The 16,990-nt window shown below is 34.3% G+C and overlaps 1 protein-coding gene across 11 annotated transcripts in view; it reads right to left on the bottom strand.

Moving 5' to 3' along the window:
- LOC136024922 (calsequestrin-2-like) overlaps positions 1-16,990 on the bottom strand; it is a 176,417-nt gene that overhangs the window by 45,361 nt on the left and 114,066 nt on the right. For 3 of the 11 annotated variants that reach the window (XR_010616961.1, XR_010616972.1, XM_065700501.1), the window contains exon 3: positions 11,106-11,207. The exons of 4 other annotated variants lie outside the window; for them this stretch is intronic. Coding sequence is in view for 2 of the 7 variants with exons in the window: in XM_065700501.1 (XP_065556573.1) it covers positions 11,106-11,207 (102 nt within the window). In the remaining 5 variants the exon portion in view is untranslated. Of the gene's footprint in view, positions 1-5,873; positions 6,316-11,105; positions 11,208-16,990 lie in introns of those variants that run through there. 4 more of the 11 variants (XR_010616976.1, XM_065700503.1, XR_010616959.1 and 1 more) reach the window with 2 other exon arrangements.

Here is a 16,990-nt window from a genome sequence, read left to right as displayed (position 1 = left end):
ACCAGTGTTTACATACAGTAATGGTTATTGGGAAGTGTACAGACGTTTTCAGGGGGATTTTTTTGGTTTGGGGTTGAGGGGAGAAGGCTATGTGGGAGGATCTTCTCTTAAAGGAACATGTCATGGTGGATGAGAAATTCAATGAAAAGGGCGCGGGATTTTCTAGCATTACTATAAAAAAAAAACAATGAAAATATAAAGACGAAAAAGTTTTTCAACTGAAAGTAAGGAGTAGCATTAAAACTTAAAACTAACAGAGATTACTACGCATATGAGGGGTTCTAAAAATTCTTTAGCATAAAGAGCGAGATATTTAGGAGGAGATAGATACCTTGCTCTTTATGCTAAGTGTTTTTAGTAATTTCAACTATTTATTCCACGGCCTTTCTGATTCAGGCGTCATTTTTAAAGAATTGGGACAAAACTTAAGATTTAGTGTAAAAGGCGAGGTATTAACGAGGGGACAAACCCCCTCATATACATAATAAAAAATATAAGAGCATAAAAGTTTGTTACGTAAGTTAACTCTTAAGTTACGCATATTTTTTACTAATAAAAACTTTCGTTAAAAATTAAAAGTTCTAGTTGCCTTTTTAAGTAACCGAAAAATTGGAGGGCAACTAGGCCTCCTTCCCCACCCCTTATTTCTCAAAATCGTCTGAGCAAAACTAAGAGAAATGCGTTTAGCCAAAAAAAAATTAATATGCAAATTTCATTTTACTAATTAATGTGCGGAGAGCCAAAATCAAAAATGCATTAATTCAAAAACGTTCAGAAATTAAATAAAAAAACTAGTTTTTTAATCTGAAAGTAAGGAGCGATATTAAAACTTAAAACGGACAGAAATTACTCCGTATATGAAATGGGTTGTCCCCTCCGCAATCCCTTGCTCTTTACGCTAAATTTGATTCTTTGCCACAATTCTACTTTTTAAAACAATTAAAAACTTTAGCATAAAGAGCAAGGGATTGCGGAGGGGCCAACCCATTTCATATACGGAGTAATTTCTGTCCGTTTTAAGTTTTAATATCGCTCCTTACTTTCAGTTTCAAAAACTAGTTTTTTTATTTTTCTAATAAGGTTCGAGTAGTATTTTGGGTTAGATTTTTAAAGTAACATACTAGAGCGTTTTCTTAAATAAGTTCGGAGACCAAGCAGGCAAAGCAAGACAATGCAAGGCAACAGGACCACAAAAGAAAACAAATTAGAGTTCCAAGTACTAACCTTTCTTTATTATAGCTTTCTTAGGCAAAATTGGTTGAGTGGAAACAATTTTCAAATCTGCTTAGTTGCTAAGAAAAATCAAAAAAAAAAAAAAAAAAAAAAAAATCAGAAGCGTGAAGTCTTTTTCCGAAAAAGCCTCATTGAAATCACGGCTCAAATAAGATATTTTTTTGCAAAATTATTATTTTCTTTTTTGCTGTGGATAGCTTCGTTTTTTTTCCGTGTCCTTATTCTCCCGTACTGTGAAATAGAGACGGTTCAGAAACTTATATATCTGTACGATATTTTTACACATTATTTCTCCTTATTTGAGTTCCAGCAATTTCAATTTAAGAAACTCATTTATCGACAGCATGAGAAAATATAAGAAAACGTGGTAGTTTACAGCCAGTTGAAAAGCAGAATAAATTTCTAAAGCAAAGGTAATTTTCACATTCAGCCGTGTCTTCAATAAAGTTTTTCAGGCAAAGCTGGTGTACTTTTTTAATTTTTCAGGGCAACTACAATGAAAAGGCCTTAACTAATTATGGTGTTTGAAATGGAAAAAGGAAAAATTATGAACTTGTATAAAGCTAATAGATTGGTATTATGTGAATTTTTTTTAGGTAATTGGGGGACCACTGTTAGTTGATGGGTTGAAAATTGAAATTTGGATTGAATCAAATTTTGAATGATGGTATATTTGTTTCACGTCTACTGGACTGCCCTTCTAAAGAGCCTTTTGTCAGGCTCTTGACAAGATCAGAAGAGTATTATATTGTAATGTAAACTGTAAATACTTAGTTAAGTAAAAAAAAAAAAAGCAAGCAAGTTCTATGGACCTATTAAAATAGAGCGGTAGTAGGCCTTAAAAATTTTTGTCAAAGATTGAGCAAAGCACTAGGTATCAGTCAAGGGCCCTGTTGCTATATCAAGCATTGTTAACATTAAAGAGCTACAAAAAGAAAGTGGAACAAAACTTGAATTGGCTCTCACTACGTTTGTTACTAAAGAGAACCCGTCCATCAGCAATATGGACACCCCGCAAAGATATTGAAACAACATGCACGATTCGTATGGTGTTCAACTTATGGCGTGCTGACACCTTTCCTCCCCCCACGGCAAAATAAAGTTTAACATTCTATTTTCACTGATTTTAATTTTCTTTGGCCAAATTGAATGGAAATTCGGCCAGAAATGACCAAATGGAATGGAACTACAATTAGTGTTACAAGGATTGTAGACAGGCAGATACACAGAAGAAATGTCTCAGCCGAAAGCACAGAACAATTTTAAAGAATTAACTTATTCATCTTCTGGATTGAAAGTATAAAACTTTATAGAAGAACGTCTCTTAAAGCACAAGAATATTTTAAAACGGTTTCACTGTTTGCTTCACACTTATCCACAGAATAGTGAAGAAAGTAAAGAGATGAAAGAGCCATTTTTGAAGTTGATCGAAATTTATGAAGAAGATTTGGAAAACAACACCTTAAACGTTTGATGGTGGAAAGAAAAATTTGGCAAAAATTTCTCTAACGGAACAAGGCACACCATGTCAATGCAACTGATTTTCTAAATATTTGTGGCAAAGCAATCTCTCCGAACATCCATTTTACACTTCGGAGAATCAAGACATACCTAAGAAACGTGACGTCTGAAAGTAGGCTTAATGGTTTTGCCAATCTCAATGTCCACAGGGAAATTCTAGTTGACACTGACAGTGTATATATCCATACTGACGAAGACTCAATTTTGTTTTGTAAGACAGCTAATATAGGAAGATTGTGTCAGAATAAAACGTAAAATCGTATTTAATCTGCTGGGTTTTATCAATCATTCTTATAGTCCCTACTCGAAACTTGCATCCAAAGAGCTAAAATAAACTTTAAGTAATGCCTTAAATTACCAGTTTTTCTGAAGATTTTTGAAGCTATTTGTTGATTAGCCCGCACTCGACATCACCACCCTTACTTACGGCAACTTACGTTCATTCTAAGCTTGCTTTCATTCACTCTTTTCATTTTTCTTCATTTTAAGTTTCCTTCTCTTATGGATTTCTGCTTGATTTATCAAAATTATTTTGCTCAAACTAAGAGTTTATGCAAAATCTTTTGGATTTTACTTTTTGGTTCTCGTTTGGTTTGAACTTTTTGCTTTTTATGCAAAACTTCCTGTTTTCAATAATATAATTCAAAAGAGGCCATTAACCATTTTTATTTAAAGGGCAGGTAATAATCTTGTCAATAGAAAAAAAATCGGCTCATGTAATTTAAAATGCATTATGGTGCAAATATTAAATATAATAATAATAATAATTAATAATTTATTTGTTACCCGCTTGTTTTGACAAATTAAGCGGAGTAAAAACATTAAGGAAATAAAAACGAAATAACACAAACAATACAATTAATACAGTCTAATCAAAGGGTGGTAAGGGCCCAAGCGTTGAGAGGCCTCAGCACCTAATCTAGCATAGAGTTTCTTATAAACGAAAATAATATCAGTGGCACAAAACTTTCTGATAATCTTCTAATTTCTATAAGAACGCGGCAGATACAATAAATATTTACAATAACGAAAATACATAACTCTTATGCCCTGCAAATCTTGATTATTAAACAACGGGCGCAAACCGGAAAGAAACAATATAGAATGATCGCAATATGTAGAACACTGTCTCTTTGATTTTTTCAACTTTTATCATGACCACATTTATGGACAAGCAGGGCTTTACCGTATGCAAGGTGCAATACATTAAAACAGATTGGACTAATTGACAGTGTTTTCAGATCGACGCTGTTTTGAGGTAAAGAATTCTCTATACTTTTTTACTGATACTGACAAATGTCCTTAGAAATGGAGACACAACCTAGGTTTCCCGGTACCCACAGGTATATCTTGTGGAGACAGAAAAGTTATCTATTGCCAAGAGGGTCAGTTTCCAAAAATCAAAGACAGAGAGAACACACAAAAAAATCAGTTAGTCAGTCAAAGATCGTGCAACACCCTGGTTTCATCTTTGGAGGTAAAGCTATAAAGAATATTGATTAATCCCGTCTCCTCAAAAATACATTTTCAGCATCCATTCATGCGATAGATATTCTCGAATGGGTTTATTCCTTCTGGGCAAGAAAGCATGATGACATTATACCTTCTATGGACACAATGCCATCTATCTCAATTATACTTCTCTGCAAATTGTACAAAAAACTTGTTCCCAAAAATGAATGCCCGTGTTCTGCAGAGCTCATAGAAAGCTGTTTATACTCCTCCAAAAGATTAATAATACGGCTTCTAGAGATATAACAGGGTGTCAATGGATATTCTTCTGAGTACCCACCATTCTTACTAGCTATATACTATTATCACCGTTACGGTAGGTCAAGAAACACCTCACAAGGGATAATCAATTCCTATGTTTAGAAAGCCTGATTGCACTAAAGTCATTACTAAAAAAATGCTACTTTTGCCAACAATCTATAAAAAGTGGTTGAGCCTTATATCTCGAATCGGAAAAAAAAATTGTTATAAAGGGTATTTTCAATTACAACAGCAGAAAGAACTTGTTTCCCAAAGAGCAAGCTTATGAAAAATGCTGTTGCACTTAATTTTTATGAGTTTTAGAGACCGAAAGCGTTAAGTACAGGTCTCCCCCACAGTCAAAAGTATAACGTCTTTTCAACAATCGACGGTTTAAAAGGCGTTTTATATATTTTTTGCTAATCTTCAACATTTTGTAAAATGTCATAAAATATATGCCATATTTCCACGACCTTACTGCATATTTCTTTTGAAGGACGATAAAGATTCTTCTTCAATAATTTTATTAGGTTCTTAAAAGTTTCCTCTAGGCTTCTCATACAAGCCTAGATACTCATGAAAACGCCCAAAAGTTTTTTGGGGTTAGGATGCTCATCCATACACCAGAAGCTATCGTCAACACACTGTTATTTAATTTAAAAATTCAATGCATGAAAACGATGCCTTTTTGCGAAAGATAAGACACAATTTTAGAGATCAGAGCGGGCATAAGTCGAATCCTCTAAGTTAACAATCTTAAACCGAACAGACTAAATTGAATGAAGAAATCCAGCACAAAAAGAAACGGAAAAGGCCATTAATATGAGTTGCGCAACCCTCATTTAACCCCCCAAAACTCTTCAATGAATACGCACTATATTTTCAATTGAAATTACTCTTTACCCGATGGTCAATATATTTGAAAGAATGAATTATTTTAGTCATTTTATGATTATTATTACTTCGCCATTAGTAAGCATATAGATACAGTAAACCCTGGCATTGGGGTTTTAGGACAAGCAAGATCCCCTTTCCTACTTTTATCAGGTTCACTCTTTATATAAAAAAGTCCTAGCTACATTTTTGAAGTTTAGCATTAATCCGCAAATATAAAATGACGGGCCCAAAATAGGTCTCTCGAAACTGTTTTTGAAACATAACCACAATATCACTTTTCCTTCATGGCATCCCTTCTTAAAAGGGGATGCTTAAAGTTGAAAGTATACAATAGTTGTTCGTGTATAGTAAATGCTCTTCATAAATTGTTTTGATAAACATAATTACGTATTTATTTTAATTTTCTCTATCTTGTACTCCGTCCTTGTGAACTATCCCTAGCTCTAAGAACAACAAGCAGTTTGCAAGAATACGAAGAAACAATATTTTATTGATTGAATTTATATTAAAATATAAAATAAAAAAAATGTTGTTGTATGTTGAGTCAGGAAGAGGTTCTTTGGCAGGAGCAGAGGCCACATAATTGCACAGCTTCAATGAGCAGTAAATTCGTTAGGTGAAGGATAAGCAAAAAATTGAAGCAAAATTGATTAAAAATTTTTTGAGGGTTCTATTTTTTAGTAAAATATAAAAAGGGGAGCAAAAAAAAATATACGTGAAATTTACTGAGATTTTATTTAACTTTAGGTTTAGAACCCTTGTTTTTTTTATTTAAACTTTAAAATTATAAGAAACCAGTTCTGCTGCACTGTCTTTTTATGTAAATATAAGCGTCTATACACAAAAAGACGAATGCAACAGAGAACAGGCTTATACAGAGTTCCGAAATTTACTGCCCAGCTACTTCATTATCTAGAAAAGAAAAGAAAAGTCAATCATTTGCAGACAATAGACAATAAATATTTCCGAACTAAAAAATTTATAAAAGGATAAATTTTCAAGACTGGCTAAATACATTACAAGAGCGAAAACCTCAAGACCATGTGAAAAAAACCTTTTTTCTTCACATGTAATTATGCTTGCTATTAACAAATCCTTTTAGACTTTCCTGGAACATTTTGTGATATAGGAAAAGCACAGATACAAATGTGTTCCTTAAAACTGAATTAGTCAATACAAAATAAGTCAATAAAAAAAAAACATGGATTAGTTTTTGGCGGAAAAGAAATTTTCTGGGCAAAAACTTACATGGGTAGATAAGGCGTGATTTAAAAAATTTACATTTTCTAAGAGCCCCACGGAGATAAAACCATCGAAAAGTGATGAAGAACTAATATATTATACATATATATATATATATATATATATATATATATATATATATATATATATATATATATATATATATATATATATATATATATATATATATATGCAACTGTTGTGTGACCATGGCCTTGAGGAAGTGAGGTCCAACCCACGAGGCAAACTAGATGTTACTGGTTTCCAATCAGTCTAAAACCGGTTCCGAATGAGACCCCAGTCATGGTCACAGTTGCGTTGCAGTGCTGTCCCAGACATTTTCGGGAGCTACCGCGTTGATATTGTCCAATTACTTTGGCTCTCAACATGTCAGACCAGGAATTAAACATGAAAGTAGACTAAAAGTAGACTAATATCATGATTGTCAAAATGGCTAGTATACAATAACTGAGCAGCTAGGGGTTTTAAGTTTAAACTTTAAGGAGAAGGTTGAGAAGAAAATCGAACTGAATCATAAGAATATATGTGCATCCAGGTAGTCAAAAGAGCACATCTCCAATATCTTAGTAATTTCTAAGGGTATTAAGTTGGAACCTTCAATCATTGGTGAGGAGGGTGTCGAACAAAATCAAAGTATACTATATACACCTAAGTAGTCGAAAGGGCACGTCTGCAAAATATCAAGAGCGGCTAAGAGTATTTAGTAGACGCTTTCAGAGGATGCTGGGGGAGGATTCTAAACTAAATCGAAAGACACTATGTGCATCCATTTCATCAAAATAATGAACCTATAATATAACAAGAATCGCTTAAAGTTGATATAATATAACAAGAATTGCTTAAACTATAAAGCTGAAACTTTCGGTGCATGTTGACATAAATCTCGAACAAATTGTCAAAAGACAGTATCCGTAACATGTCACGAACAGCTTTTGATATCAAGTTTAACTTTCAAGGAATGATCAGAGAGCAAATTGAATTCAACGATAAGATAGTACCTGCATTCAGGTTGAAAAAAGGGCATATCAAAAATATCTCAGCAACTTCTTAGGGTATTAAGGCGACTTTCAGATAATTGTACAGATGCTACTGATCAAAATCAAAACGCACTATGGCATCAAAGTTGCCAAAAAGACATATTGACAGTATCTCAGGAAGTTCCATGGACCACAGTAGAAACTTTCAGGGAATAAACAAACATTGTACAACAAAGTCAAAAGCAACTGTGAACATAAAGGTAAAAAAAGGGCGCATTTATAACATTTCAAGAACAACTAACAGTATTAAGTAAAAATTTCGAGTGAATATCGAGAGGTATATTGAACTAATTCAGGAGACATTAAATGCATTATGAATGTCAATATGGCATATAAGCAAAAACTCGGCAACATTTAAGAGTATTAAGTGGGAACTTTCACCGAAAGTTGAGAGAAATGTTAAACTAAATCAAAAAACACTCTGTCTTGAGGGAATGCCGATGGGGATCATACAGTTCGTGGTAACGAACTGTAGTAAGGAGCGATCCAGCTCAATAGTAACCAAAACCCTAAAAAATTGAATTTTGATATCAATAGCTACAAAAAAGAATCGCATTTTAATGCTGATTTTAAATATATAAATTTCATCAAGTTTAGTCTTACCCGTCAAAAGTTATGAGCCTGAGAAAATTTGCCTTATTTAGGAAAATAGGAGGAAACACCCCCTAAAAGTAGTAGGATCTTAACGAAAATGACACCATCAGATTCAGCGTATCAGAGAACCCTACAGTAGAAGTTTCAAGCTCCTATCTACAAAGATGTGGAATTTTGTATTTTTTGTCAGAAGACAAATCACGGGTGCGTGTTTATTAGTTTGTTTGTTATTTTTTTCCCAGGGGTCATCGTATCGACCAAGTGGTCCTAGAATGTCGCAAGAGGGCTCATTCTAACGGAAATGAAAAGTTCTAGTGCCCTTTTTAAGTGACCAAAAAAATTGGAGGGCATCTAGGCCCCCTCCCACGCTCATTTTTTCCCAAAGTCAACGGATCAAAATTTTGAGATAGCCATTTTGTTCAACATAGTCGAAAACCATAATAACTATGTCTTTGGGGATGACTTACTCCCCCACAGTCCCTGGGGGAGGGGCTGCAAGTTACAAACTTCGACCAGTGTTTACATATATATATAATAATGGTTATTGGGAAGTGTACAGACGTTTTCAGGGGGATTTTTTTGATTTTGGGGGTAGGGTTGAGGGGAAGGGGCTATGTGGGAGGATCTTTCCTTGGAGAAATATGTCATGGGGGAAGAAAAATTCAATGAAAAGGGCGCAGGACGAATCTGGTCCCGTTAGAAAAAAACGTCAAATTCAGAGTTTAATATACAATGCTGGGTGTTCGGAGCCTCTCTATTATGGAGTATAATTTGAAAATAACACAACTATACGAGCGATAAAACATATATACCACAACCATAACTCAACTAACGAAAGAACTGCTAAGAGATAACACAACTATAAAGCGAAAACAGGTGAAAACTAACGGGAAAATAAACGAACTAAGAGGTGGAAGGGGCACAGAGAAAAAAATATAATCCTTTTCCAATTTTGAGCCAACTTCCGCAAAGGAGTAATAATGTCAGAAGCCCCGAAATACCGAATTATTTTCTTTTTCCTATAAGACCGGGGTAAATGAAACAGAAACTTACAATAGCGGAAATATAATATACACAATTCAGCCAGATCTTGTCTTTTTTCAGGATAGGTGAAATACCAGATTGGAAAAGTATTGAATGGTCGCAAAAACTAGTGTATAGCAATGCAAGCGCTTTTCGATAATAATGACCACGGTTAGCTACTATTTTACCATAACCCGCTTTAAGTTTTCTTTAATATGCCGTACAATATTGATCCTAAAAGCTAGTAGATTCCAATAAATATGAATGCTTGACCGCCGCAAATCAGAGACACAATGGATGGAGAAGTTAGAACGCGGATTTCAAATGGGCATAGACTTTGCATTAAAGACTAGGTACTCACACTTATCAATATTCAATGACAGACCAACAGTTTTGAAATGTTTTGAAATAGATGATACGGAATTCGAGAGGCTAGATCTAGAAGTATATCATCCGCATATGCAATACAAGAGACATTTACCAAATTACAAAAAAGAAAGGGCATTATTTTGTATAACACACTGCGGATACAAATACTGAAAAGATACGGTGAAAGAACACCGCCTTGACGCACTTCCAAGCGGGTTGGAATATTATGTCCAACCATATGTCCCGGTGTCCCAGTCTTTAATTTCTCTTTGAGTGTCCAGGTTGCCATTTACATTCCCTGTGTCCCGGTCATCATTTGTGTCCTGGTCTGTAATTTCGTCAGTCGACAAACATGACGTCAGTCGACAAACAACTTCATGACGGAATAATGCTCAATCCTCATAATGACATCAGTCAACAAACATGACGTCAGTCGACAGACAAACAAACAACTTATTTTCATATATAGATATATATATATATATATATATATATATATATATATATATATATATATATATATATATATATATATATATATATAACGCCATAGTTGAAAAACAAATTCGTCCATGGAAATTTCCAAGTGTCACTGGTAACATCTAGTACTGGTCAATCCATAAAGTGGTATATTTGTTCTTATGAAAGGGTGATTGCAAATCGAAAGTTCTCATTCACCTTTTAAGTGTCAAAAGAGATAGAGAAAACATTTTTTGTCTGGGATTCATCCAATGTGTATTTGTGTTGCGAGAGCAACACTTTGGTTTTGTCTTGTTTTTTTTTTTTTTTTTTCTATACCGCCGATGTCGGATTATTCCTGGAAACTGGTAAGGGTCTAGCCTGTGCGGTTTTTACGGAAAGTATGGACCTCAGGCCAGATTGATGAATATGGCATTACATTTTGGAAAGCTCTGCTGAACTCTTGCCTTTGGGCCACAAAGGATGTTTTTGCTTGTCCACGAGCCAGAGCCTATGGTGTGCAAAGTGAAGTGGAGTTATTTAGCCTATGTCAGAGAGGAGCATCTGAAATTGTGCAGCCAAGCTTTCGTTTCATAAAACCATGTTTATGCTTTCGAGTGGAAAGCTCCGTTCTAGCAGGCAAGCAGGCATTCACCACTTTCAAACTGAAGATGGACTAAAATCAATAATTGTTAAATATATGCGGCAGTTACCCGTCCCCAGAGCCAATATATCTTCTTTGAGTGACAAATAGATAAATTTACCGAAGCAAAAAAGCGAAACTTTCCCACGGGTCCAAAAGTGCTGCCGTGATTTTGGCTGGGTTTATCATACGTTTTTTCGGACTTTGATGTCTTTCGTTTAGCATTATGGCTTTCCAAAGATTAAAATGTTTATTGTTTTTTTTAGGAAGTTCAGGTTCCTTTTCACAGTAGAAACCACAAAAAGCCTACTTACCCTAGATCATCTTCGTCGTCGTCTTCGTCAGGAATTTGTTCTGACGAAGCATCATTGCTTGTATCTTCTAAGGATTCTTGAACTGTATGTACTGGATCTGTCCTAAAAAAGAACAACTAAAAATAGAACATCGGAATGTTTTTCATTTTTGGCCTGTTTTATTCTGCGAATGACGAGAAAATACGAATTAAAATCAAACACTTTAATAAATAGGTATTAGATAAAATATAATAAATCGATAACAGAAACAGAGGAAGGGAGAGCTCCAATAGAGAATCTTGGTTTCTCGATGGTTTTTATGAAAAATTTGTGTTAAGATTGGCTCTTCCAAAGCTTACACATTTTGTAAAAACCCCTTCAATATCGTGGAATATCTTTATAGAATATTGGAAGCAAAAAACATATTTTCCAAAGGCTCCAATAATTTCTTCTTTTATCCCAGAGGCACTTCCTATGGAAGGTGTGGTGGTTTAAACTTCAGAGGGGATCATTTGATTGGAAACCTCAAGTTCTAGTTCCCTTTTAAAGAGTCAAAACTAATTTAAGGAAAATTACCCCTCCCCACCAAAACCTTTCCACCCAAATTCAAAAAAAAAAAAAAATTAAGATAACTTTTTTGTTCAAAATAGTTCATAGATAAACTAAGACAATCTCCACAGTCGGAACAACCCCCAAGGCCTGGGGACAAGCGTTGTAAGTTATACCCTAGGGCATATATGTGCTTATGGATTGCTGCTTCTATAAACGTCAGAGGGAGATAATTTGACTGAAAATCTAAAGTTCTAGTTGCCTTTTTAAGAGTCAAAAGAGATAGGAGGATAAGAAGCCCCAACCCCACGACCTTTACCCACAAACCTATCGAATAAAAATTTTGAAATAGCCATTTTGTTAGACAGTTCAAAAAACAGGCAAAAAACTCTGGGGTAATCCAAACACCAAGATCCTGGGGGCAAGTATTTTAAGTTACACGTCAGGGGAATATGATGTTTTATTTTAAAAGGTGGTCACATAAACCTCAGAGACGACCCATTTGATTGATAACTGGAGGTTTTAGTTATCTTTTTAGGAGTCAAAAGTGATTAGAGAGCTTCAAGCCCCTTATACTCCCTCTTTTCACCAAATGCATCCAATCAAAATTTTGAGATGGACAGTAGGTTTCAAAAAGCCCAACGATCAGATAACAAAACTTCGAGGTCAACACAACCCCTCCCAGAGCCCAAGGCAAAGACTGTAACTTATGCCCCGTGAGCATTAAAAGTTTGTATGGAAAGGGTAGTCGTATAAACTTCGAGGGGAAATCACATGATTAGAAATTGAAGTTCCAGTTCCCTTTTTAAGAGCAAAAAGTGATCCAATGGCAACTAGTCCCCCTCCCCCACCAACAGTCTTTTCCCCAAATTGTCCATTCAATTTTTATATATAGCCATTTAGGTCATGTAACAAGAACTCCAATGATGACACAGTCCCCAAAAACTCAAGGGTAAGCGTTGTAAAAAATGCCCCAGGGGCATATAAGGTTACTATAAAAGGGATGACCATTTATGTATCAGAGGGGGCTTATTATATGTATATATATATATATATATATATATATATTTGTTTTTCAATAAAAATTCCATATTGTTTAGAATATATATATATATATATATATATATATATATATATATAGGCTATATATTCTAAATAATAAAATATATATTCTAATTAAATATATATATTCTAAACAGATTAAGAAATAAAAAGTTGTTCAGCCAAGCTTTTGTTTCATCAAACACTTATATAAATAAATCTTTGATGTGTTCTCTAATTTGTCATATCCCCCCCCAGAAAAAAATCCCTGTGTACCCCCCCCCCCCCCAAGTACAGGTAACTATCTTAGAAGCCAGAACTTCCTTATTAAAGTAAATTACAAAACCTCATTTTTTTCAAAGTGGTTGGTCATCTGGGCATAGTGTTATCATAAATACTTCCTGAGACCATGCTGGCTAATCAAAATAAAAAAGAAAATAAATGTTAAGAGAGAAATGAGGATAAAAACAGCCAATGAAAAAAAAAACAACAACAAAAAACAGAGAAGACTGAAAATATTTTGCTCAAGATCAGTCAAGTAAGCAAATTTGGTAAAATTTTACTTAATTGACTTCTGACTATCTCAGAAAGGGTTTAGGTTAGGAAAATGAAACTTTCAGGGATGAATCTACAGACTAAAGTATGTCCCAGGAAGATATTTTGAAACAACTACCTCTACTAAGTCTCCCTCTAGAGGGCCCTGACCTTTGATGACCTTTAAATATATGTGTTATAAAAGTGAAACCTTGCAAAATAGATCTTCTGCTTAATTGAAGTACAACAAAATTGTTTTCAGCTTCATAACTTTGCTCAATTCCATTTTACAAGATTTTAAAGATATGCAAATACATTTACTAAATTATGAAAAAAATTTTGATGTGGATCAAAATTCTACTCAAATAACAGGAATTGCATTTATAAACTAAAAGCAGGGAAAAAACAACTAGTAGCCTAACTGAAAATTAAGGTAAAATATTGTTTTGTCATAATTTCAATAGGTATAAAACCTGTCATGTAGGCAAATTTCAGGGCCCTCTAGAGGGAGAAAGAGTGGATGTTGGGTACTTTAAAATACCTTCCCGAGACATAATTTAGCCTGTAGATCCATCCCTGAAAGTTTCAGTTTCCTAACCTAAACCCTTTCCGAGATAGCAAGAAGTCAATGAACTAGAATTTTACCATAATAACTCTAAGATTAGTATTAATTATAAAAATTGAATGACGCATTAAATGATGATAAAAAAAGTATAATAGCAAGCATTCTAGCAGCAACAGATCCCATCACCAGCGTCATAAACACTAAATCAACAGCAAGGTAATCCTCAATCTAATATTTACCTTTTTAATGCAGCCACAACAGATACAAAATTACAACGTTGGAAAGATTATGTGGGAGAAGAACCGCGGTTGGTTAAGAAGAAGCCACAGCACAGACCAGTTACAATTGGCACCACCATTATGGGCAACTGGCAATACCTTCGAGATTACGCATTCAAAGTTGCAAAATGCACTTTTCCAATTTGAAAAGTTCTCCCAAAAGTCCATTTTACCTACTGCACCCACAAAGTCAAAAATTATCCAATTCCACCATAAGCGAAATCATTATGATGCTAGGCTAACATTAAATGGAATACTTATCCCAGAGGACAATCAAATTAATTACCTAGGGCTCATACTTGACCAAAAACTAAATTTCCACCTCCACATCACAAATACAATAAAAAAGTGCTATAGAAAAACAAGAATAATTAAAAGGCTACTAGCCACACCTTGGGGCTGTAATGAGAAAACACTAATCCAATTTTATAAATCATATATAAGACCCCATATTGATTATGGCCTCATAGTGTATGGTGCTTGTGCTAAGACCCACATGCAAAAAATCGAAACGACACAAAATGATATAATTCGTCTTATATTTGGTCTTAGGAAACCAACACAAACTAAGTTTCTGCTTACTGAGAGTGGACTATCACCAATAAATGAAAGAAGATCTCTACTAATTAAGTACCTTACAAAAATTGAAGCCAATGATTCTCATACCCTGCATAACTGGTTAAGAAATCCATCTATGTTTAGAGGCGTTGCAAATGAATATGCAAATATCCAGAAGAAGTTCCCAGTGCCAGTAAAATCTATTGCACCCACATTCCCCCAAACCCCCCCTTGGAGTTGGTCAACCCCCATAATAAAGACTGACTTCTCAAAGTGGACCAAAGAACTTACCCCCATTTCTTTTATTCAGAAAAAATTTGCCGAATTAAATAATGTTGCTTATAAAAACTATTTCCAAATTTTTGTAGATGGGTCCAAAATGAATGAGAAAGTGGCAAGCGGAGCTTTCTTCCCAACCCATAATATCGCTTTAGGAGAGAGATTACAAGATAATTCATCTGTAATGTCTGCCGAGCTAAATGCCATAATCATGGCACTAGATTTCCTCATGGTTAATGAATATATGAAAGTTAATATTAAAAATATTATAATATATTCTGATTCTTTGTCAAGCCTAGAGCTTCTTTCGTCAGCTTCTCAAAATAAGATGGATATTGACACATTTCTTTGTCTTAGGATTATTGATATTTTTGCTTCAAAAGGTATTTTAACTCATATACAGTATATTCCAAGCCACTCAGGTATAATAGGTAACCATAAGGCAGATGAAATAGCCAAAAATGCTTTAAATATTGACTAGCCAAGTGGGAGACCAATCCCCATTAGAGATATTTACCGCTGGAGATTTACAGAGGTACTGATAATTAATATGAATCCTACCCCATCACCTTTCCCAAGTAAGCACCTTTCCAAGATTTATCATAGGATTCGGTCAGGTTCAAATGGGCTAAATTTTCAGGCATTTTCATATCAGATTCCTAATTCAAGTGGCGAAGTTCCCTCGTCCCCCCTTTGCAGGTCATGTAATCTTAAGAATGAAACAATAGATCACTGCCTATTTGAATGTAATATGCTGACGTCTGCACAGTATACCCTGCGACGTAAAATGGTAGAATGCTTCAAACACCACAAAATTCCACTAACAGCCAAGAGTCTTGCTGACCATACTCTCCCGCAGAGCACAGAGATCAATATATACTCTCTTATAATTCAACTGCTGGTATCAAAAGATATACTTCAAGAAATCTGAGCAGATACAAATCATACAAGACAAACCAGCTCCATAGCTCTGTCGATCTCACAGAGTGAGCCAAAAGGAAAAGGGCTAAATAGTATCAACTGAAAAGCCCGTCTGCTGAATAAGAAGAAGAAGACCACCAGCCCGGTTTGACCCATCGGTTGAAGATTTGACCGCTCAGCAGGTCCAGCAAGGATGGCGACGTTTCTGGTCTTTAAGAGAAAATCAATTCAATTTTTTTTAATTTTAGAACCAATGAGACAATGTGGAGTCCACCATTAATTCACCCAGAAGTAAGTCAATTTTTCTGAATTAAAATTAATACCTGATTTCGTCACCCAAGGTCAAAGTAATGTACATAAATGGTGTTTGACGTAGCCAGATTAGCTATTTTGTTTTCAATCTCCTTTGTTTTCAATCTCCAATCTCCCAATTAAGAATTTGAATTAATATGATTATATTTTCTTTACAATAATATAACATTATAATGGTATTATAACATATATATATATATATATATATATATATATATATATATATATATATAATAGTATTATTTATAGTAATATTTTTAATCAATAGATTATTATTATATTATATTAAAGCTTAGCTCTCTTTAGTTTTTGAAAGTTGTATCAATTTTACTTAATTTTGATCGCTTTCATTCGCTTTTTCTTAAGTAATTTGATGTTTTCTCGATTTCAATTGCTTGTTTTTCTTTATTGCTGTTTTTGTTATTCCCTTATTATGGTGCTTCTATTTATTTTTTCCAAGTTTTGTCTCTTAATCTTACTGGCTATTACTGGCTTACTGGATATTATGTCGACTGACGTCATGTTTTCGACTGACGAAATTACAGACCGGGACATCGGGACACAACTGACGACCGGCACATAGGGAATATAAATGATGACCGGGACACTCAAAGAGAAAGCGACTGGGACACAAGGAATGTTCGATTAGCAATCACCATCAACAAAGCACCGGGACACAGGGAGTATAAATGACGACCAGGACATAAGTAAAAAAAAAACTAAAAAAACTAAAAAAAGGTAAAAACTACAAGAAAACTAAAAAGAAAAAAAAACTAAAAATTAATAAAAAAACTAAAAAAGCCAAAAAACTAAAAAAACGAAAAAGAAAAAAACGAAAAAAAGGAAAAAAATGAAAAATAAAGGAGAAA

The sequence above is a fragment of the Artemia franciscana genome, chromosome 3 (genome assembly GCF_032884065.1).
Source record: "Artemia franciscana chromosome 3, ASM3288406v1, whole genome shotgun sequence".
NCBI classification, from domain to species: Eukaryota; Metazoa; Arthropoda; class Branchiopoda; order Anostraca; family Artemiidae; genus Artemia; species Artemia franciscana.
The sequence above is the reverse complement of the archived record's forward strand: the minus strand, read 5'-3'. Positions and strand labels throughout refer to the sequence as shown.